General features: G+C 43.2%; 1 protein-coding gene across 1 annotated transcript in view; it reads left to right on the top strand.

The window, feature by feature from the left end:
- FAT3 (FAT atypical cadherin 3) overlaps positions 1-23337 on the top strand; it is a 518717-nt gene that overhangs the window by 386175 nt on the left and 109205 nt on the right. The window contains 2 exon segments of the mRNA XM_075061745.1: positions 11149-11424; positions 13176-13386. Of these exon segments, the coding sequence (XP_074917846.1) occupies positions 11149-11424; positions 13176-13386 (487 nt within the window).

Raw genomic sequence — 23337 nt, 5'->3', positions numbered from 1 at the left:
CCCATATCAATCAGTTTTAGAAGACTTAACTGTTAAGTTAGTAGCTGTCAGTGGTGCCCAGAACTGAGATGAAGCTACATTTTGTTTTAATTCAATTCTTTTCTTTTCTGAGCAGGACAGTTCTCCAGAATGAGAACCTCCACTCTACGGAGCCTGGCTTTTTCCTCAGGCCACAACCCCAGCACTATCTTACCACATGCTAGTCTGTGGAGTGGAGGCTGTGTGTGATGTTTCATTTTCATTTCAGTATAATTTCAGAGACATGTCAAAGCATGAATGACTTGCCACTGAGGATGCTGGAGAAATTGTTTGTATGGAAAATTTAGAAGGGTAGAGAAAAAAACTTCTCAGGCTGTAGCAAATAAACCTGTGTGGTAACACTCTTGAAAGCAATATTAAATCAAAGTAGGTTTTCAAAACCCATACAAAAGCGTAAGCTGAGGTTGAAGCAATTCAGGCACTTAATGGGTTGTACTACAACACAGTTCCCTGACCAAGCAATTAGCCCAAGAGGATTCTTCCAGTCTCAAATATCTGTAAAGCAGCTCCTGGCATGTGTCCAGTTTTTATTCAACTACGTTTTGCCTCGACCAGAAGTATTTGTGATGGGCAACATTAAAAACGGCTTTGGAGAGACTTCCTGCGTTAGGCTTTGTTCTGCTTTGATTTGATTGTATTTCTCTAGGCCTGTCACTTGCCATTTTGAATACAAAGTCTCTGGTAATGCTCTGAGAGTTACTTTGCCTAATTTATAAGCTTGGAGCTCCACGAGGTCCTTTATCTGAAATTTGCTTTAACTGTGGGAAATAGGAAGTGAGTAGGGAGTGGGGGATCTTTTATAACAAGACGCTTGTTCAGACTGTAAATTAGACAGGGCACAATGTGACCAGAAATGGGCAAGCTTTTGTAGAGCCTGGAAAAGATGTGAGCTTTCAAGGCTATCTGGGCAAGGATTGCTGTGCTGGAAGTTTGCTTTATGAGGATGGATAAAGTCTTTCAGATAACGTTTGCATATGAAAAGTGTTTTAATCGGCGACCACAGTAAAGAGGAATTCCTGAGGCCATTACTACTTAACAGAATGCAAGCATTAAATATTTTCATTGCATCTCATTGAGGAGATGTAACGTAGAACTTTTTAAATCAGACTTTCATTGTAAATACTAGGTATTGTGTCAACATAATGCTCCACTGACCTACAATATTAACAGTTACCTTCTTCCAAGTTGACAACAGTTTTCGGCAACTGCAACTAGTATATAAATATTTTTCAAAGCTAGTCCTGATGTGTGCCAATGAATCTTTGTCTGATTAAAAGCTTACTTGACCCGTGAAGTAACAGTAATGAATGGCAGATTCATTCATGTCAAATTTTCAATTTGGAACAAAAGAAGAGAGTTTGAAATACACACACACACACACACACACACACGCATTGTTAGTCTGGGATCCAATTCTGTTGATAAGACTTAATTCTTGTAAAAAATACAAGACACTTCCCTTACTGTACGATGGTTAGGCTTTCAGGATTCAGGATTGAAATCATGGCTGCATTTAAGTCAATGGGAAGTTTGTCAGTGAGGCCAGGATTTCACCTCTGGACTTTGGCACAATCCTGCAAATACTTGTGTATTTGAGTAACTTTGGTCACATGAGTACTCTGATTGAATTCAGTTCAGCTCATTTAATGTTATCCTCATGTGTGTAATCAAGACCCATTTGTGTGTGTGTGTGATGTTCATGTCACTTTATCATTGCTCCTTTTTTGAAGAGAAGGACTTTTTTTCCTCTCTGGAACTCATTTTTAGTCTATAAAATTCAACCATCATAGCATGAAATCTTCTACAAGATAAGGAAATATTGTAAGGTGACAGGACTAATGCGGAAATGGATCAAAAATATACCTCTAATAGTCAAGTGATCTGGATTCTATTCCCAGCCCTGCCCCAGACCCCTTGTGTGATAATCGATCAGTTACTGTGTCTCAGTGGGTCACAGCTGAGGATGCCAAATTCAGGATGAACAGCTGAGAAATAGGGCAGACACACCCCAGACTGATGGTTATTCTTCCATAAGATATACCAAGCCAGTAACAAAAGTAAACTTCTCTCTCTGGTTAACAAGAAGTCCAAACTATAGTCTCCTTAGGTATTCCAGCACTCATTTCACCATGCAGACACTAGACTTTGATGAGTAGTATTTAAAACCAATTTCATCAGACAAAGGGTCCTTCTAATCCTCAAATCAGCCGTGTAGACAGATCAAGATGTAATTGAAATCTTATCCAATAATCATGCTGTTGCCAATCCTTTAGTATCTAATATTTAAATGTTTATTTATAAGATGAAAAGAAAGAAGAGAGAGTTAAAATGGTTAAGGAAATCAAATACATACAGTCATTGCAAAGTTCTTGGATCAGGTTTGTATCAGTGATGTTACAGACTGCTGGCTTGTAAAGCCTCTTGTAACTTCCAAAAGATTGGAATGTCCTCAGTCCTTTGGTTGGAATGCTCCTTTCAGTGTAAGTCTGTAGTCCAGAGATCAGAGCAGCAAAGAGATCAAAATGGAGATGCTTCCAGGGTCCTTTATAACTTTTCCCATGTGGAAGGACTGCTCTTAGTCTTAGTTTGTGGAAAATTATAGGCACAAGATGGAGTCCAGGGTCACATGAGCAAGTCACATGCCCTTGCATGCTTTGATAACTCATAGGAGCAGCCATTACCCATATTCTGGCTAAAGTGTCCAAAGGAAAGCTCACTGGGCCAGGGACAGGCTTTTTCTATGGCCCTTGTTTTCCTTAATGGGCCATAAACTTGAATGGGCCATTCACAATGTGTGGGTTAGACTGGACGTAAACTACCTAGTGAGTGTTACCACAGGAGCAAACACATTTGAAATACTGGTACATAGTGTGACAAAGTTCCCCCTCTACCTTGGTGGGTCCTGCGCTTATTGGCAGATTTGCTCGCCTCAGAGATCTTCTCCTCTGGTGGAACCCACAGTCTGGGTCAGCTCCTCCTGTGTCTGATCGGCAGTTGGGAGGCTTGGGGGGAACCTAGGCCCGTCCTCTACTCCGGGTTCCAGCCCAGGGCCCTGTGGATTGCAGCTGTCTATAGTGCCTCCTGTAACAGCTGCATGACAGCTACAACTCCCTGGGCTACTTCCCCATGGCCTCTTCCAAACACCTTCTTTATCCTCACCACAGGACCTTCCTCCTGGTGTCTGATAATGCTTGTACTCCTCAGTCATCCAGCAGCACTCTCTCTCACTCTCAGCTCCTTGCACCGCTTGCTCCCAGCTCCTCACACACGCACCACAAACTGAAGTGAGCTGGTTTTTAAACCCCGATGCCCTGATTAGACTGCGTTAATTGATTCTAGCAGCTTCTTGATTGGCTATAGGCATTCTAATCAGCCTGTCTGCCTTAATTCTTTCCAGAAAGCTCCTGATTGTTCTGGAACCTTCCCTGTTACCTAGGGAAAGGGGACCTACTTAACCTGGGGCTAATATATCTGCCTTCTGTCACTCTCCTGTAGCCATCTGGCCTGACCCTGTCACAATAGTCAATATGCATAACTTTAGATACAAAGATGATACATGCATACAAATAGGGTAACCATGTTTGATAGATTATAACTTTTCCATTGATACCTTACATGACATACTTTGATGGAGATTTGTTGCATCTGTCTAACAGTGGCAGTATTAATGATATAAACGGTTATATTTTGATCATATAGCATCATACAATCCCCCCCTTCTGTTTTTTCCCATCTGTAGGATGATGATAATATTTATCTACCGCACAGAAGTGCTGTGAGGCTTAATAGGATAACATCCCCTTAAAAATCATACTCATGTCTGCACATTTTTTACCTACGGTTTTTACAAGTAACTCCTATGATTACTAGAATTTAAAGAACTCAGAGAAAACAAAATTCTATACTTTGTCCAGTTTGTGGAGTTGAAACACTTTGTATCCAATCATTTTTCCCATGTACAGTCAATTTCCACTGTTTTTATTTGGGTGCGGAGGGGACTTTCACTCAGGTCAGAAAGTGAAAAGAAAACCATCTTATCCGTGAAACTACCAAGAAAATGTAAAGTGCAAAGTTCCATGGGATTTTTAATGACCACAACTAATTAGGACCTCAGTCTTACGCAAGGAGCACCTGAGCCACCTCAGTGCTCCCTAATAATGTGTTGGATCATTGGTTCATTGGTGTATCAGAAAGAATGCTATGATTTCCTGTAGCATTTTGGTTTCCATTTTGGTCTCTTGATGTTGACCCAGCTCAGCCCTGCTTAGATTATGAGATTGAATGAGTATGACAGGTTAGATCACAGAACCCCCCTTGGAAGCTGTCACCTGATGTGCCAAGACTACGTCTGCTTCTGCTTTCCCTGCCAGCTTGGGACCCCAGGACCCTGTCTTGCTGAGCTAGACACTCCTGTCTGCTCCAACAAAGACCCAGGGTCTGAATTACTTGCCCCAAAGTTGCAGGTTTACCTGAAAGCAGCTAACAGAAGTGTTCTTGTCTTTAACACTCAGATGCCCAACTCCCAATGGAGTCTAAANCCCAGGCCGGAATTCCCGCCCTGCTCTCTCTGCCCACTAGCCACCCCGATGTTTCTCACCTCTGCCTGTTGCAGGCGAACTGCAGGGGGAATTTTCTACTTCCTACTCTGCTCCCTGATCCTGGGGGGCAGAGCTCGGGCCTTTAAGTACCATCCCTGCCCCGAGGGACGGGCGCTTGTGGCTGCTTCATTGGCCAAAGCCTCATTTGTTTCCCCAGCTGGAGGCTGTGTCACTCTCCAGGTTGCCGGCCAGGATGGGCGGGAGAGTGTGTGTCCCCATTCCCCCCCCCCCCACCCCCCGACAGACACCCCAGACCAGCCGCTCCTGGAATTTAGGACCCACCGCATGGAGCCGATGCTGTCCTTGGTGGGTTATTTCCACCCAATGTGGGGGGTTCCTCTTCCCTGAGTTTTAATAGGCTGGCCTCCTCGGTAACCAGAGCGCCATGGGAGTCTGCGCATGGGAGTCTGCGCATGGGAGGCAGGAAAGTATGAGCCACCTTCTCCCAGCTGCAGCCAGCCAGAATCTGGGGAATGGCGAGGGGTGAGGTGGGACCTGTGGGCAAGAGGGACCCTGTAGAAACATAACCTGCTAGGAGACTCTGAGCGCTATGGGTGCTTCTGGAAGGTAATCCCAGCCGCCCAGCCCAAGCCTGGCCCTGACAAGAGCCCCAGCTGTGCTGCAGTGAGAGGGGTTCTGCTGGAAAGCGGGGGATGGAATTTGAGCAGGTCGCAGCCCTGCAGATGCTGTCCCCTGAACACGCTGTTCCAGCCTCAGCTGCTGCTTTTCGTTCCCGAGGTGCCAGGTTCGAGTCCCGCAGATGGCGACTCCCCCCCACCCAAAGGCACTGTGCTATGAGCACCATGGAGCCCTGTTCCATAGAGGCTGCCTGGGCCCCGCTGCAGAGGGGGCTGTAGGAGCCAGAGGGTGGGGATGAGGACCGTGAGTTGGGGGGCAGCGCTAAGCATGTCCACCAGCTTTCAGGGGTTGGCTCAGTGTCCCATGGCCCAGAGAACGGAGGACCCAGCTGAGCCCCTCCAGCCTGGCTCTTTGCACCCTGCAGCAGCTCACCTGGGAGGATGGCGCATTTAGTGGTGCAAAACTTGGGTGCCCTTTGCTCTCCTGGCATCACCCAGGACCCACTGGGTGGGGGTGGGGAGAGATCTATATGAGGAGGGGGCGCAAACAAAGGAAAGTACCGGCACAAGGAACCGTAAAAAGCTGGGAGATGAATGTGCCTGACCCTCAGTTTCCCATCTCCAGAACGAGCAAGGGTAATTAGTTGATGAGCGTCAGCAAGAGCAATTCATGGCTGACGGTATCCGCCCTGCAGGGGCTCTGCACTCAGGTTCCAATGCAAACTCCTGGAGGTGCTTTCCCCTAGCCAGCCGCCAAGCACACCAGCCCTGCGCCCTCTGCTGCACACAGCACAATCGGAAAAGCAATTAGCAAAGGACTCCAGAACGAACAGCAAAAAAAATACTTAGATACATCAGAAGCAGGAAGCCTGCCAGACAATCAACTGGATGATGGAAGTGCTAAAGGAGCACGCAAGGAAGACAAGGGTGTTGCAGAGAAGCGAAATGAATTCATTGCGTCTGTCTTCATCGCAGAGGATGTGAGGGAGATTCCCACACTTGAGGCATTTTTTTTTATGACAAATCTGAGGAGTGGTCCCAAACTGAGGTGTCAATAGAGGAGGGTATGGGAACAAATTGGCAAATTAATCTAAGTCACCAGGACCAGATGTTATTCACCCAAGAGTTCTGGAGAACCTCAACTATGAAACTGCAGAACTACTAACCGTGGTATGTACCCTATCGCTTAAAACAGCCTCTGAACCAGACGACTGGAGGGGAGCTAATGGCAGATGAAATTCAGTGTTGAGAAATGCAAAGTAATGCATATAATGCACATAATCCCAACTATACATACAAAATAATGGGGTCTTGTGACGGGTTGGATCACAGAAACCCCCCTGGGAACTGCCACTTGATGTGCCAAGACTACGTCTACCCCTGCTTTCCCTGCCAGTTTGGGGCCCTGGCACCCTGTCATGCTGAGCCAGACACGCCCATCTGCTCCAACAAAGACCCAGAGTCTGAATTACTTGCCTCAAAAGTTGCAGGTTTACCTGAAAGCAGCCAACAGAAGTGTGCTTGTCTTTTAACACCCAGATGCCCAACTCCCAGTGGGGTCTAAACCTAAGTAAATCCGTTTTACTCCGTATAAAATTTATGCAGGGTAAACTCATAAATTGTTTGCCCTCTGTAACACTGATAGAGATGCACAGTTGTTTGCGCCCCTCCAGGTATTAACACACACTCTGAGTTAATTAATAAGTAAAAAGTGATTTTATTAAATACAGAAAGTAGGATTTAAGTGGTTCCAAGTAGTAACAGACAGAAGAAAGTAAGTCACCAAGCAAAATAAAATAAAATGTGCAAATCTATGTCTAATCAAACTGAATACAGATAATCTCACCCTCAGAGATGCTTCAGTAAGTTTTTTCCTCAGACTGGACACCATTCTTTCCCCTGGTACAGCTCTTGTTCCAGCTCAGGTGGTAGCTAGGAGTTTCTCCATGATGGCTCCTCTCCTCTTTGTTCTGTCCCACCCTTTTATATATCTTTTGCACAAAGCGGGAATCCTTTGTCCCTCTCTGGGGTCCCCCCCCTCTTTTCAATGAAAAGACACCAGGTTAAAGATGAATTCCAGTTCAGGTGACATGATCACATGTCACTGCAAGACTTCATTGCCCACTTGCCAGCACACAGTGTACAGGAAGACTTACAGGTAAAACACACTCATCTGCGGACAATTGTCCTGGTTAATGAGAGTCATCAAGATTCCAAACCACCATTAGTGGCCCACACTTTGCATAACTACAATAGGCCCTTGGAATTATATTTCATATTTCTAATTTCAGATACAAGAGTGGTACATTTATACAAATAGGATGATCACACTCAGTAGATTATAAGCTTTGTAATGATACCTTACAAGAGACCTTTTGCATGAAGCATATTCCAGTTACATTATATTCACTCATTAGCATATTTTTATAAAACCATATAGACTGCAACATCACAATGAGATCATAGATCAAGGAGTTGTGATTGCACAATCAAGGTGGTAAACAAAGGCATGTACACATCTCTGGGTTGTGATAATCACAACCACTTCATCTTACCTCTTGTGGTTGCCACAATGGAATCAGAAATCCTGCACATAAACACCTAGAGAGAAGCGACCGTGCCATTTGTATAATCTTATACAATGCAGCAACAATGGTGTTTGTAGTTAATGTCCCCACTGTAACACATAATTCAGTGCTATTAAGACTTGTCACTGTGAGCTACCACACTTGCATAACCATTGTTTCCTATAGAGAGAGTGGATTGAACTAACACTCTAGCATTAGTTAAAAAAAAACCCTCACATGGCAACTTGTAATGATCCCAAAATGAATGTAATCCATGCTGTAATAATAGCTGTGCAATCTAATACACTCAGCATTTCAATGAAATGCTATTTAATGTTTGAAAAGTGTTCACTTCTCAGTTAGAATGTCTGAATTAACTGATGTATGACAAAGCTCCTGGCCGCTAATTAAATCAACATCAAAATAAATGTCTTTTCCTTATAGTCTGTGTTAACAGTGTAGCAAATAATAATCATGCTGCTTTATAGTAGGATGTGTCAAGGGTTGAAAGTGTCACGGGTTTTAGGGAATGTTCTATCTGAATAGTTTTCTTATTAAGTGTTAGATGCTGGAGATCATGTTCCCATCATATTTTCTGACATTCAAATTGGTTCAGTGTCTCTTTTCTATGATCACAAAGGAGCAAGTTGTTGGTCAGGTAGCCTTACTCTGTGTCCACGTAGAGCAGAATTAGGATCTTTATTTTTATTCCAAACCTTTCCCCGTGTTTTAAGGCATCTAAAATCCCTAAGTGCTACATCTGTTTTTTTTAAGGATTCATTTATCTCAGTAAGATTAGAAACATATCTTGATGTATTATGTATGTTAACAAAAATAAAATTGCAATGAGTAAGGGAGATTTGTCATCATTTTAGATCTAATGACATATGTTTACCCCTCTATTATACGTCTCAGGGTATGTCTACACTACCCGCCAGATCGGCAGGTAGCGATCGATCTATCAGGGATCGATTTATTGCATGTAGTGTAGACGCAATAAATCGATCCCCGATCGCTCTCCCGTCGACTGCTGAACTCCAGCTCAGCGAGAGGCAGAAGCAAAGTCGACAGGGGAGCTGCGGCGCGCCGCAAGGGCGCAAAATAAGTAATTTTATTTAGATCTAAGATACGTCGACTTCAGTTACACTATTCTCATCGCTGAAGTTGCGTATCTTAGATCCCTCCCCCCACCAGTGTAGACCAGGCCTTCCCCCACCAGTGTAGACCAGGCCTCTCTCACCAAAAAATAACCTAATACAGTTTCCTCCCTTCTTCATGTCCCCATAAGCTATCAAAGATTAAACCTTCCCAAATGCACAGTCACATGCTAAATCCTTATAGCGTTAAGATATAGACCATTTCATTGCAACTGCTTTTTAGTCAGTTCCCAGGCTAGGTCATTGTGACTGGAGCTTGCAGCTGCTTGTGCTCTGTCTGGTGAAGTATTCAAGAAAGGCTTCCAAACATGGAAATCTAAAGTTTCAATTTCCCTCTGAGGCCATGTCTTTTCACGTGATACTGTAGTAACAGATTAAATACATTTTTCCTCTACTAAAACAAAAAGTGTGGGTGAGCTGGGCTTGGTCCAGCACTGTAATACACTCTTTCTGCTACAAAAGAGCCAGGTTGAGACACTTATTTATACCAGAGGTAGTATCCTGGAGGATAGTCAGATCACTCAGCAGATATATGTTTGATTTATAGCTACATCTCCTAGGCAGTGTCTTTGTTCATTCCTTATCTCTTACTAAAACTTTTGAATAATAAAAGTCCATCATGATCAGTCCACTTATAGCTGGCAACCTGTGAGGACAATTTTTTCTTAAATGATGGATTCCCTCCTGTGGTACATTTATTCTTAACCTCTAGTGTTACACGTTTTACAAAGAGTGCATGTATCGAGTTTCCCAGACATCCTCGGCAGGAGAGACTGCTTTTCCCCAGTGCAATGAAAGATACAGCTGTATTTGTTGTTGTCTATTTCACTGTTACAAACACTTTTCCTTGTCCTCTTCTTTGATTCTGCTGCCAGGGACCCAGAAGTAATCAATACCATATTCAGGCTTGAAACCAAGCCCACAGCAGGGATCTGATTCCTCGGCTGGTGATAAACACATTTTGTGATATATTTATGGTTACATATTGTCGAAATTATAAATAAGCAAAAACTTGAAGGTGGGGATGGTGATTATTAACCATTTGAATTGGGGTAGCATCTAGAGCCCCCCAATCAGGATTTGGGGCCCTGTTGATCTTGGCAGTACACATGCACATATAATGAAAAGAAGGCCCTGCCTGTAACCTATGAGGAGAGAGAGCAGGCGGATACAACAATCGGATGGGGATAGACCAGGGTAACAGTGAGCTGTTACAATCAGTATAATACTCTGCAGTTGCAGTGTACCACTGTTTTGTGGGCATCACTTCGGAGTTGAGTTTTAAGGAAGGATTTGAAAGAGGATAATGTAGTGGCTTTTCAGATTTATGGAGAGCTCCTCTGAGGCTAAAGGCAGAGATTGGGGGAAAGCACCAAAGTGTTTGAAGGAAAATTGAACAAGTGGGCCATAAAGGCTGGAGTCCTGGGCAGAGCATAGGCAGTAGGGGATTGCATGGAATTGTAAATTATTTTTAAATCTACCATGTAGCCCGTGCCCTTAGATCGCCTATCCTTGAAAACATGTTCCAGTTTACCTGGCTTTAGATCTGTGTGGCCTTGAATTGATTCTTCGCCCAAATTTCCACTTCTACAATAGGATTGTTGCTTAAAATGTGATGAACACTTGCGGGACCCATCACTGTTGTGTCTGGATACCAACATATTGACTGATAGTACATCACAGTGCAATATGTGGGGCTGAGAAGGGTATGGGATTTAATGAATGCTTAGTCCGGTAAGAGAACAGGTTTAAACAGAAGGAAAATTATCAGTTTTGTGGCCTTGATGATCATGAGAAAAAATGCCCAGAATATGTATCCAGCTCTCTGGTAACACCCACAAAGCTAATGTCTTTATAGCAATTCTAAGTTCCAAAATACAAAGTTATTCCGATTATTGCTGGAAACCTAGGTGCTGCGAATCTCTTGTTTAGATCATTAATGATCCTCTCTAGGATAGATCATTTTACTTAAGATCAACTTGCTTTCCCATTGAATATTCTTGCTATTTATTTTGATTGTGGAAGTGACTGCTTAACATTAAATGATGCTTCGCGACTCCTCTGCCCCAGCACGTATATGAGTAACATATCATACAGTTGTGTAAAACAAATCATATTTCTTTGAGTGCCTGTTGAGTGAACTGACTTGATTTCAGTAACTCTTAGTCACAGTTGCTTTACTGATTTATTTATTTAATGTTATCTGTAGGTTCTTGTCAAAGTATTGGATAACAACGATAATGGCCCAGAATTCTCTCACCCAAGTTACGATGTCACGATTTCGGAGGACATCCTCCCTGATACTGAGATACTGCAGGTCGAAGCTATAGACAGAGATGAGAAACACAAGTTGAGCTACACTGTTCACAGCAGCATTGACTCAGTCAGCATGAGAAAATTCAGAATTGATCCCAGCACAGGGGTACTATACACTGCTGAGAGATTAGACCATGAAGCTCAAGATAAGCACATCCTTAATGTAATGGTAAGAATGGAACATAAGCTTGCTACCTAGAACACTATCATTGCTGTTCAAAGTGTATATTTGCTTTAGTTTTTGGATAAGCAAAGAGTTTTCAGTATGGTAAGTGGTAATTAATTTAATCTTTTCCTACACTGCTTTGCATTGATTTTACATTTTTTATTTAAGCTCTGCAAGACTTATTACTGGTATATTTTATGTAATATGAAATGATTTGCTGTCTTGATGGACAACAAACAAGAAATGTTATAATCTCTTGATCTCTGGCCCTTTCATCTGAGATCATTTTCAGAGTTTTTGAAGAAAATCTAAAAAGTTCTTTGAGAAGTCGCTCACAGAAGAATCGCTTTCTTGCCGTTCACAAAGCTGCAGCCTTTGGCAGCCTGATATATAGTTTACTTATATAAGTTTATTTCAAGGTAGTACATTTTCATATACCAAATAGCTTCCAGCTACATTTCCAAACTTTGGAGTAGGCAGAGAAAAAATTAATTATCGGTTTGTATGCTCAGTGTGCCTAAATTATAGAGCGGAACGTGCTCTGCTTTGATGTGGAAGTTGCATATTATGAAGTGGAGGTTAATTTTAAAACAAAACAAAGAACTAAATTAGTTTAAACACTGTAACCTATTAATTTTCTTAAGCTATCTAAGAGCTCTGCAGAATAAGCCCTTTGAAGCACCACCATGTGGCCTGTTAGATGCAAGGCTAGCTTTAGGAAGAAACAACTTAGGCACCATCCCACATACTTCTACTCATCTTCAGGCAAGCAGAGCCCAAGGAGAAGGCAGGCCTCTGGTGAGTGAGATGTGACAGGAGCTAGGAAAAAGTCCAGACATGACTACAGAAACACTGGAGCATGGAAATCATGCTGGGACAATGTGCTTAGCCTCCTTATTATGTGAAGTTTGCTTGCTTTATTTAAGAAGAACCAAAATATTCAAGGTTGTCTTACACCTGCTGGTAGGATCTTCACTGTAGCCAGTGCTGAGATTTTGAATGTGAGAGTGAAAGAAGCTATGGGGTAAATAATAGCTTCAGGTCTGCAAGGTTTTTAGTCCCTCTTGCGAGGTTTGATCAATCCCTATTGATGGCAGTCTAAGTGAAAAGTGCTCAACACCCCCTAGCATCAGCACTATTCTTTTTACCATGGGTACCGTGATCTTCAAAAATGTATGTTCATATTTGCTGATACAAAATCTACACATACCTATATGCACAAATTGGGTTTTTACATGCAAATGATTAGATAGCCACATAACTGGTCATTGTGTGTGCAATCACATACATTTTTTTTTAAAAAAAGGAACAAAGCTATGTAGATATGCACTGTACATACTGCTGCTTTGTTCTCACACTATGGTGTCAGTGAGGGGCATGGCATATAGCAGTTTATATTATATTTGTCAGCATTAGAGAACCTTTGGCACAAACTCAAAACTGAACATGAAATGAGACATTACGGCATTATTTTATATCACTTTAAAAACCTACATCTTCGGTGCGGGGCACCAGGAATAAATTTACAATAAATAAAATTTTAAAATACCCTCCAAGTCTTTTTCTTCTCTTGATTTCTCACTTTATTCCATATCTTCTGTTTATCTGTCTTTTAGATTTTAAGGCCTTCAGGGTGGAAAAAAGTCTGTATTTTGTGTATTGTACAGCAGTGAGCACGTTGCCAGGGCTCAGATAGTTATTATTACTGCTAATAAAGTTATTTCAAGATGTTTCTCCTCCTTTTTTTTCTCTAGGTTCGAGATCAGGAGTTTCCCTATAGAAGAAACCTGGCCAGAGTCATCATAAATGTGGAAGATTCCAATGATCACAGTCCCTACTTCACCAATCCTTTGTATGAAGCCTCGGTGTATGAGTCAGCAGCTATTGGATCTGCTGTTTTGCAGGTCACTGCTTTGGATAAAGACAAAGGAGAAAACGCAGAGCTTATCTACACTATAGAAGCAGGTTAGAGCACACAGACAGAAAAGTCTGCAACATGATGCATTCTATAAACCAAAAAGAATGATTATGCTGGCTTTAATTCAGAGATAGGGTAACACTAAGAAATCTTTACGGATTCTTGATCTAGCTATCCCCTGATGAAAGTGTACAAAAATTGCAAATTCTTGTCTGCTGTTTTCAGCATTTAAGCTACTGATCAGAGAGAGTTGACTTCATTTTAATTAGATGGCTATGGAGGCTTTTACCTCTAGGTCATTGGTTCAAATTACCCACAAGTCAGTAACTGATAGTCATTCCATCTGATGTCTATTTTTTTGTTTTACTGGCTTCGTTCTAGTGCAGTGGATAGGATGGCTTCATCATAAACTAACACAATGACAGCTGGTGCTAATTGGCATCTTTGTTGACATTTTAATCAGAGGAGCAGGGAGACTGAGGGCACTTTTGCTGGCATAGGGTATGCTATCTCTCCTCCTCTCAGCCAAGATTTCTATGCACGCGAAGGCCCTAGTATAGAGGCACCTTATACAGGTATAAAAGTGTTTTGGCTGGTACAGCTTATCTCTCTCGCTGAACCAGTATAAAGCTATACCAGCAGTAGCACTTTAATGCTCATATAAACTGTCTCTACACTGGGAAGGTTTGCCGGCATAGCTATACTGGCAAAAATGTTTAGTATAGCTTAGGCCTGAGTATCCTTTCTGGCCCTAGAGTTGGCTAGTCAAGAATAGAGCTAATAGCAAGACTTTTTGGAAAGTTGCATTGCCTTTGTCCATGCTGTGCTGCTGCTGTGGAAAATTAGTGGATGTGAATCTCCAAGGCTGTACATCCTGTCTTTTTCATGATTCAATTTCCCTAATGCATCTCTGTGTGTATGCATATATATGTAAGAGGTGAACATTTTATTGCTTTTATAGGTTTGAGTTTAGAAACCATTTCCAAAGCCGGAAATTAGAATGCATTCAGTAGAGATACTTGCAAAAAGTGAGAAAATGGAAAATCCTATCTCTTAGATTGCTTTTGTGTTGCTGCTGCACTCTGCATTTTAAAATAATGTGAATTTTCCATTTTAATAATAATAATACTTGGCACCTGTATCACACTTCTCCACTGTAGATCACAAAGAGGAATGTCATACTCCATGATGGTCCCAATGATTAATTGAGACACAGACTTCATTTATTAGACCTTGCTATTGCAGACTGATCTATGCAGGCAACGCTTATGCTCTCCTAGAGACCCATTCACTTCAATGGAGCCAGGCCAGTTTACACCAGCTGAGGATCTCGTCCATTATTCTTAGTATCATAAACATATTAATAGACAAACACTAAGCATACCTATGAAAACGTGGTTCAGAAAGTTCAACAACTGAGTCAGTTTCCAAAATATCTAAACAATCCTCTTCATTTCTTATTGAGATATAAGAGTTTCCCAATGGGCACAGAATATTTATTGTTTGTGATATTTCTGTAGCTTTAGCCGTTCCAGAAAAACTGAGGCTACATACCCAGCCCTGAGCAACAGTGTTTTCTTGGCTCTTTGACTGTCTCATGTTGTTTAAGTCATAGAATATCAGGGTTCGAAGGGCCTTCAGGAGGTCATCTAGTCCAATCCCCTGCTGAAAGCAGGACCAACACCAACTAAATCATCCCAGCCAGGGCTTTGTCAAGCCTGACCTTAAAAACCTCTAAAAAACGAGATTCCACCACCTCCCTAGGTAACCCATTCCAGTGCTTCACCACCCTCCTAGTGAAAAAGTTTTTCCTAATATCCGACATAAACCTCCCCCAATACAACTTGAGACCATTGCTTCTTGTTCTGTCATCTGCTACCACTGAGAACAGTCTAGATCCATCTTCTTTGGAACCCCCTTTCAGGTAGTTGAAAGCAGCTAACAATCCCTCCTCATTCTTCTCTTCTGCAGACTAAACCAATCCCAGTTCCCTCACTCCTCATAAGTCATGTGCTCCAGCCCCCTAATCGTTTTTGTTGCCCTCTGCTGGACTTTTTCCAATTTTTCCCTATTCTTCTTGTAGCGTGGGGACTAAAATTGGACACAGTACTCCAGATGAGGCCTCACTAATGTCAAATAGAGGGGAATGATCACGTCCCTCGATCTGCTGGCAGTGCCCCTACTTATACAGCCCAAAATGCTATTAACCTTCTTGGCAACAAGGGCACACTGTCGACTCATATCCAGCTTCTTGCCCATTGTAACCCTTGATCCTTTTCTGCAGAACTGCTGCCTACCCATTCGGTCCCTAGTCTGTAGCAGTGCATGGCATTCTTCCTTCCTAAGTACAGGACTCTAAACTTGTCCTTGTTGAACCTTATCAGATTTCTTTTGGCCCAGTCCTCTTAATTTGTCTAGGTTCCTCTGTATCCTATCTCTACCCTCCGGCGTAGCTACCACTCCTCCCAGTTTAATGTTATCTGCATACTTGCTGAGGCTGCAGTCCACGCCATCCTCCAGATCCTTAATGAAGATATTGAACAAAACCGGCCTCAGGACCAACCCTTGGGGTACTCCACCTGATGCCAACTAGACATGGAGCCATTGATCACTACCTGTTGAGCCTGACATTCTAGCCACCTTATAGTCCATTCATCCAGTCCATATTTTTTTAACTTGCTGACAAGAATACTGTGGGAGACCATATCAAAAGCTTTGCTAAAGTCAAAGAATAACACGTCCACTGCTTTCCCCTCATCAGTTAGGAAAAGGTTTAACTAAACTGAAATAAGCCACTCTCAACCCAAAACAAGAGTGCCTGCACAGCTTTATGCACTATATACCTTAAATTAAACCATGCAACTTTCTCATGGTGACAAATCCTAAGAAACCCCCATTCTTGTTCATCCTGTCTCTACTCTGGAGGTTTTGTAAGAATGACAGGAATTGGAATTTCACTTAAGCAAATAAGAAGATAATGTCATAAGTTGTTCAAAACAGAAAACAGTTAAATAGAGACCTGAAAAGCAACCAAGCTGAACAGTCTAAGTAATCATATATATTATTTATGCGTGTGGTCAGAATGCAGGTTTATTATTTATATCATGATATCCTCTGGAGGCCCCAGCATAGATCGGGAACGTTGTAATAGGAGGGGTTCAGATGCACAGAAAGAGTCCCTGCCCTGTGTGATGGGGTTGCGTGTGATGGTGGGGGGCAGGGCTCAGCAGCCCTGGGGCTCACTTCCTGTTTGTCTTATGTTCCTAAAAACTCATGCTTCAGGGTTCCTGCCAGCCACCTTCAGGGGTCAGAAAGGGATTCCCATGTATTCTGGGTTGTTATTTTTTAATCTCTTTCCTCTGGCGCATTAAGGACAGCCAAGGCTGGAGATGGGACACTAGGCAGGGAAGGCCATGGCTCTGAGGTGGCACTGACCTCTCTCTCTCTCTCTCTCTCAGGTGTTTGGCTGGCTGGTTCTTGCTCACATGCTCAGTGATCACCATATGTGGGGTTGGGAAGGAATTTTCTGTCAGGTCAGATGAGCAGTGACTTTGTGGGATTTTTCGCCTTCCTCTGCAGCATGTGGGTACAAGTCTCTTGCCAGGAGTATCTGGGTATCTCACTTAATCATTTCCCTGCTATTCCAAGGGTCTTGGTCATCTCCTTCCTTCCTATTCTCTGTTTATGGCACATAATAGTCTGGTCTCTCATGAGCTGTTTTAATTTGGGTGTTGGGTTTAGTGTGCAGGTGCTGGGTGGTATTGGTGTTCCTGTCATACACAGGAAATCAGACAGGATGATCTGGTGGTCCCTTCTGGTGGCAAAGTGGGAATAGAAGCCAGGTTTCCTGAGTCCCAATCCTGTACTCTATCCATTGCTTATACTGCCTCTCTACTGGTTCTGCCTCCCCCTGTCCTTCCTGTGAACATCTTCCTGTAAGGTCAGCCAGTGTCAAGAGTGCGAGCAGCTCTAGCAGAGTATCAGACAACTTACTGTCTGGGGGAGGAGCTGGTTTCAAGCTCTATGGACAGACAGCTGTGACTGGTTTTGTCCGATTTGATTTCATCTTCCTTGCCACAACATGTGACAATATGCATGATTAATTAGGCAGTGCTCCCATCAGCCATACAAATACATGTGGCACAGCATAATGTTCAGATGTAGTGTGTTGGAGAAATACAGTTCTGCACAGAGTACATCACCATTCTACGGGTGGCCTTTTCTTTGAAAGAAATAGATGCAATACATTTTATTTATTGTGGCCCTCAGGAAAGGCAATAGATTAATAACCCTTGAAGAATTAAGCCCTGGTCATCACAGAATGAGCACAGCCTGGGCAGCTGCATATCAAGTTCACCCACACTGCCACACCAATATGCCTCAACCCTTTCCTAAGGGATCACCCCAGGGAGAGAGGGCACCCAGCTCTCTGTCTCTGTACCTGTTCCATCCTTGGCCAGTCTGCTATGGCTTCCAATATGAGAGCCAAAGAAATGGTGTTTTAGAACAGTCTAAATAGTCAAAACAAACTAAGGATGGGTGAGGAAACAGAGGAGAAGTGACTTGCCCAGTGTAAGTAGCGGAGGTGGCAACAGAACCAAGGGGTCTCTGTTCCACTAGCACTGGGGCAGAGGCCAGCAGATCACTTTGTTCAAGGTCACCAGACCTAAGCATCTACGGGCTGGTCTACACTACGGGGTAAAATTGATTTTAGATACACAATTTCAGCAACGTGAATAACGTAGCTGAAGTCGAATATCTAAAATCGATTTACTCACCCGTCCTCACCGCGCGGGATCGATGTCCGCGGCTCGCCATGTCGATTCCGGAACTCCGTTGGGGTTGGTGGAGTTCCGGAATCGATATAAGCGTGCTCAGGGATCGATATATCCCGTCTAGATTAGATGCGATAGATCGATCCCCAAGCAATTGATTTTAACGCGCCAATACAGCGCGTAGTCTAGACCTGGCCTACCTGAAGCAGATTCCAACTGGCAACCTAGTGATAAAATACTCCTTGTTCCATAACCTGAGCCATCTACTCTCCTCTGTGCTACTCCTCTATGATTCACTCATTGGGATGTAGTTTTATATCCCCTATTATAATGTGTGTGTGTGTGTGTGTGTGTTTGTGTGTGTTCGGTGGGGGTGAGGGCGTGGGATTGGTTTATTGCTTTTTTTAAAGAGGTAGACAGCAAACCAGTCAAGAATTGCACATGTCCTACTATTTTTATTTGCCAGTCTGTCCCACAGCCCACTGGTTTGTCTTGTCCACCTTTGATGTCTCGTCTGTGAGACTGTGAGCTCTTTGGAGAAGAGACTGTTGTTTACTGTATCCTTGTACCGCACCTAGCACAATGGGACCTCAACCTGGTTGGCCTCTAGGTGGCACCACAATACACATGATAAATAATGTAGTACTGTAAGACTATGGCTAAAATGCATTTGTAATATAATACATAATGGAGACGGAACATAAGATGATTAGAAATGATGTTTAGGTTATTAGATAGCCATTTTTAGGCTGTATGTTTTCGTCCTTTCTACATAGTATATCACAGAATCATAGAGCCATAGGGTTAGAAGGGACCGCAAGAGTCATCTAGTCTAGCCCCCTGTCAAGATGCAGGATTTGTTGTGTCTAAACCATCCAAGATAGATGGTTATCCAGCCTCCCTTTGAAAACCTCCAGTGAAAGAGATTCCATAACTTCCCTAGGCAGACTGTTCCATTGTCCTACTGTTGTTACAGTTAGGAAGTTTTTCCTGAGATTTAATCTAAATCTGCTATGCTGTAGTTTGAACCCGTTGCCTCTTGGTCTGCCCTCTGTGGCAAAAGAGAACAGTTTTTCTTTATCTTTTTTGTGGCAACCTGTTGTGGAGCCAATACACCCCTTCACTCTTTGGGGCATGGGGAAGGGCATGATAGCCCCACAACTGAGTCCCAATGACCACCCTGAGCCTCAGGGCCTAGTGGCCAGAGTCAATATGGCTGCCCTCGCTTGCAGGGCCATGTGGCCTAGTGGCCCAAGTCAATATGGCTGCCGTCTTAGTCAAGGCTGTGTGACCGAGCAGCCAGTTGAGAAGTGGGCCACCATCTGGGGGTGGCTGGCAGCCGGGGTAGAGGGATCCAGGCCATCCTTGCTCCACCAGGTGCCAGCCCAGGGCCTTGATAGCGGTGAATGGATTCACCACTAGATTAGTGAGGATCCATCCGAAATGTGCTGCCTTTGTCCCGGTTCCACAACTGGACCAGTCTTTACTTCCCCTGTGTTACTTCCTATCCTGTTTTCCAGTGTTGCTGTCCACAAGTCTCCTGGACCTCTGGGCTCATCAGCTTGCGAAGCTCCCAATGACTTGGGCTTCCGTGGGCGGCCCAGTATTGGCCTGGGTCTCGGCACTCTTGGCTTCCACAATCTTGGGCTCCAGGAGCTGCCAGGAGGGAGCCTGCAAAGAGCATTCCCTCTCAGCCCTGACTGAGCTGGCCTTTTATGCTGAGGCTCCAGTTGGAGCATGCCAAGCAGTGGTAAAGGGATATGGCTTCCTCCACCCAGCATGTGGAGTTAACTTCTCCTTCTCTAGTGTGGGGTATGTACATCCTGTCACACAGTCTTTCACGTATTTGAAGACCACTATCATGTTCCCCCTTAGTTTTCTCTTTTCAGGGGTGAAAGTGAAATTGAACTCTTACCGGTACGGGGGCCTTGGGTGGAAGGGCCGGGGCTGGGGGGTCAGCATCCCCCAGCCAGCCCATCCGCGCTGCCTGGCTGTGCTACCACAGGGCTCCAGCGGCACTTTAAAGGGCCCAGAGCTTTTAAATCACCGTCCCCAGGGAAGCTGCTCCTTTTGCACACCCTGTTAGTGGCCTGGGCGAGGGGGAAAAAGGGGCAACAACGTTAAGTTTTAAGCAGGGTCTTTTGCCGCAGCAGCACTTTAATGTCGCTGCTCCTTTTGCGCACCCCAGTTGGTGGTGGCAGCGCTTTAAAGTCAGCTGTACGGGCCGGTACCAGTGGCCACTTTTTACCGGTACACCATACCTGCCCACACCCCCTTACTTTCACCCCTGCCTCTTTTCTAAACTAAACATACACAGTTCCTTCAGCCTTTGCTCATAAGGCTTGCATTCCATCCTTTTGATCATCTTTGTCTCTCGCCTCTGGATCCTTTCCAGTTTCTCTACATCAGGGGTAGGCAACTTATGGCACGCGTGCCGAAGGTGGCACGCAAGCTGATTTTCAGCGGCACCCACACTGCCCGCTTCCTGGCCGCCAGCCTGGGGGCTCTGCATTTTAATTTAATGTTAAAAGAAGCTTCTTAAACATTTTAAAAACCTTATTTACTTTACATACAACAATAGTTTAGTTATATATTATAGACTTATAGAAAGAGACCTTCTAAAAATGTTAAAATGTGTTACTGGCACTCGAAACCTTAAATTAGAGTGAATAAATGAAGACTCCGCACACCACTTCTGAAAGGTTGCCGACCCCTGCTCTACATCCTTTCTATACATCAGTGACCAAAACTGGACACAGTACTCCATCTGAGGCCTAACCAGTGCCGAGTAAAGTGATGCTATCACCTCCTGTGACTTGCATGCTATGCCTCTGTTAATGCAACCCAAAATTGCATTTGCCCTTTTTGCAACAGCATCATGTTGTTGACTCATGTCGAGGTTGTGAGCCACTACAACTCCCAGATCCTTCTCAGCTGTGCTGCTGCCAAGCCAGTTATCCCCCATTCTGTATTTGTGCATTTGTTTTTTCTTCTCTAAGTGTAGCATCTTGCATTTGTCCTTGTTGAATTTCATCTTGTCTGTAGCCCAGTTCTCCAATTTATCTAGATCCCTTTGAATTTTAGTACTATCCTCCAAAGTGTTTGCATATAGGTTTGTCTTCTATAACTGCCTGTTGTTTCTGTTTCATCGTGAGCTATGTCTGCTATTCCAGGCTTCAAGCCTCCATTTACTATAAAACTGAACTCCTATGGTTTCATTATGCACAGATGCTCCAATCCTAGATGTACCAAAATTGAGCAGGTGCTATAATTTCTATAATCTGTAAATTGGGTGCAGTGAGGATGCTGATTTTGACAGCTGGGCTCAGATCATATACAGCTTCTTTATTCACAGGAAGTACTTTGAATGATGAAAGCAGTAGTCTCATAATTTAATAAGAAATTTCTAAAGGAGAAAAACACCTTCCTCCCCATCCTTACATGCATCAGTCTGTGACTGTAACTAATTCCTATTAGCTAGTAGTACCAAAATAAAACTGCTCTGCCATATGTCAGTGCCAGCAATGTGCTCATCCTTGTGGGAATCCGCACCCTGGGCTTCTCAGTGAACAGCACAAAGTTTGGTTTAGCTAGCATAACCCTGGGCCTCTGTAGCTCATACGGGTGTGCGTATAGCTGATATGTGGGAGCCATTATCCTACGATTTCTGCTGTTTGGACTAGCCTCTGTGCCTCAGAACCTGCAGCAAATACGGATAGTTTTAGCAGTCAGATACAGCTTTCAGAGAATCTGTATTTATTTACTTCTTAGGTCACCACATAGTTTGTTCTCCAGCTGGAATTTTCATACATGCTGCCCTCTGCGCAACAGCTGTAGCAGTTGTCACTAAAAGATCATTGTTTACTAATGGTTACCACTCAGTGGTGTATGAGAAATGTTCTTACAGGGGTCATGGACCCTTGACTCTAGCAAAAAGATCCCAGGAATAGTCTCCAGGATGATCTACCGTGATATCAAGAATGGTTTGACAATAAAGATTCAGAATAAGTACAGGGGAACAGGTCAATATAGACTGTTTGGCTTTGGAATCAAAATGAGAAAAAGGCGCCAAAAGCTTGTGTGTGTATATGTGTGTGTGTATATATATATATACACACACACTCCGTGAACCACATTTTAAGCACTTACTTAAGATGCCACACAAAAAAAATGTTGCCTAATAGAGGTGATGTAATAACAGTTCATTAATGGCTATTAGCCAGGATGGGTAAGGAATGGTGTCCCTAGCCTCCGTTTGTCAGTGGGTGGAGACGGATGGCAGGAGAGAGAGAACTTGATCATTACCTGTTAGGTTCACTCCCTCTGGGGCATCTGGCATTGTCTACTGTCAGCAAACAGGATACTTGGCTGGATGGACCTTTGGTCTGATGCAGTATGGCCATTCTTATGTTTTTAACAGTTAAAAACTTGGACAGACTCTGAAGTTTTGCATCAGTCTCCTGAAGAACAGTCAGAGAGTATATCACATGTTAGTTTAAAAAAAAAAACAAAAAACCTGTGATCCAAACACATTATTTTCTTCTTTAGACAGTCAGTGACCTCTGTGTCTGCATATGCTAACACTGATCTCAAAACATTTTCTACAAAATCTTATGAATCTAGATTTCTCTTTCCTCAGAAATCATATAGTAAACCTCTCTGACACAAGATACTTTTATCTATTTTATATGGTATTGTTCCTTGTAATTTTTCTGAATTATATTCTAACACTTTGTAGTCAGTTCTTTGTAGCCTTGAGCTACAGTAATCCTCTCTGTAGTTGCTTAATAGCCTCTTTATTTCAGGGCATGAATTGTTATTCCTTTATCAAGCTATTGACTTGTTAGCCTTTGATCCCCTTTTTGTGTCTCAGGTATGCAACTATTTGATAGTCTAATTCCATAATGTGGGGGGTGCATTTTCCCACATTTTACTTTTGCATAATATACATTGCCCAGATTTTCAAACCTGGGATCTTAAAGTTAGGCTCTTAAATTCATGTGTAGGCACCTAAATAGAAGTTTCAGAGTGGGTTTCAGAGATATTGAGTGCCTGCACTAACTATTAAGATCATTTTAAATATTTAAAGATAGAGAAAAAGACTTTGTGTTAATCAATATGAAATAAATGTATAAATCAAGATTTTCAAAAAGGGGTTTTTAGGGCCATATTTACACACCTGAATATGTGGTCTGGTTTTCAGAAGTCAGTTGAAGTTGCTGA

Source organism: Chelonoidis abingdonii, chromosome 1, assembly GCF_003597395.2.
Source record: "Chelonoidis abingdonii isolate Lonesome George chromosome 1, CheloAbing_2.0, whole genome shotgun sequence".
NCBI classification, from domain to species: Eukaryota; Metazoa; Chordata; order Testudines; family Testudinidae; genus Chelonoidis; species Chelonoidis abingdonii.
Note: the sequence above shows the minus strand (reverse complement) of the source record. Positions and strands in the feature narration are given on the sequence as shown.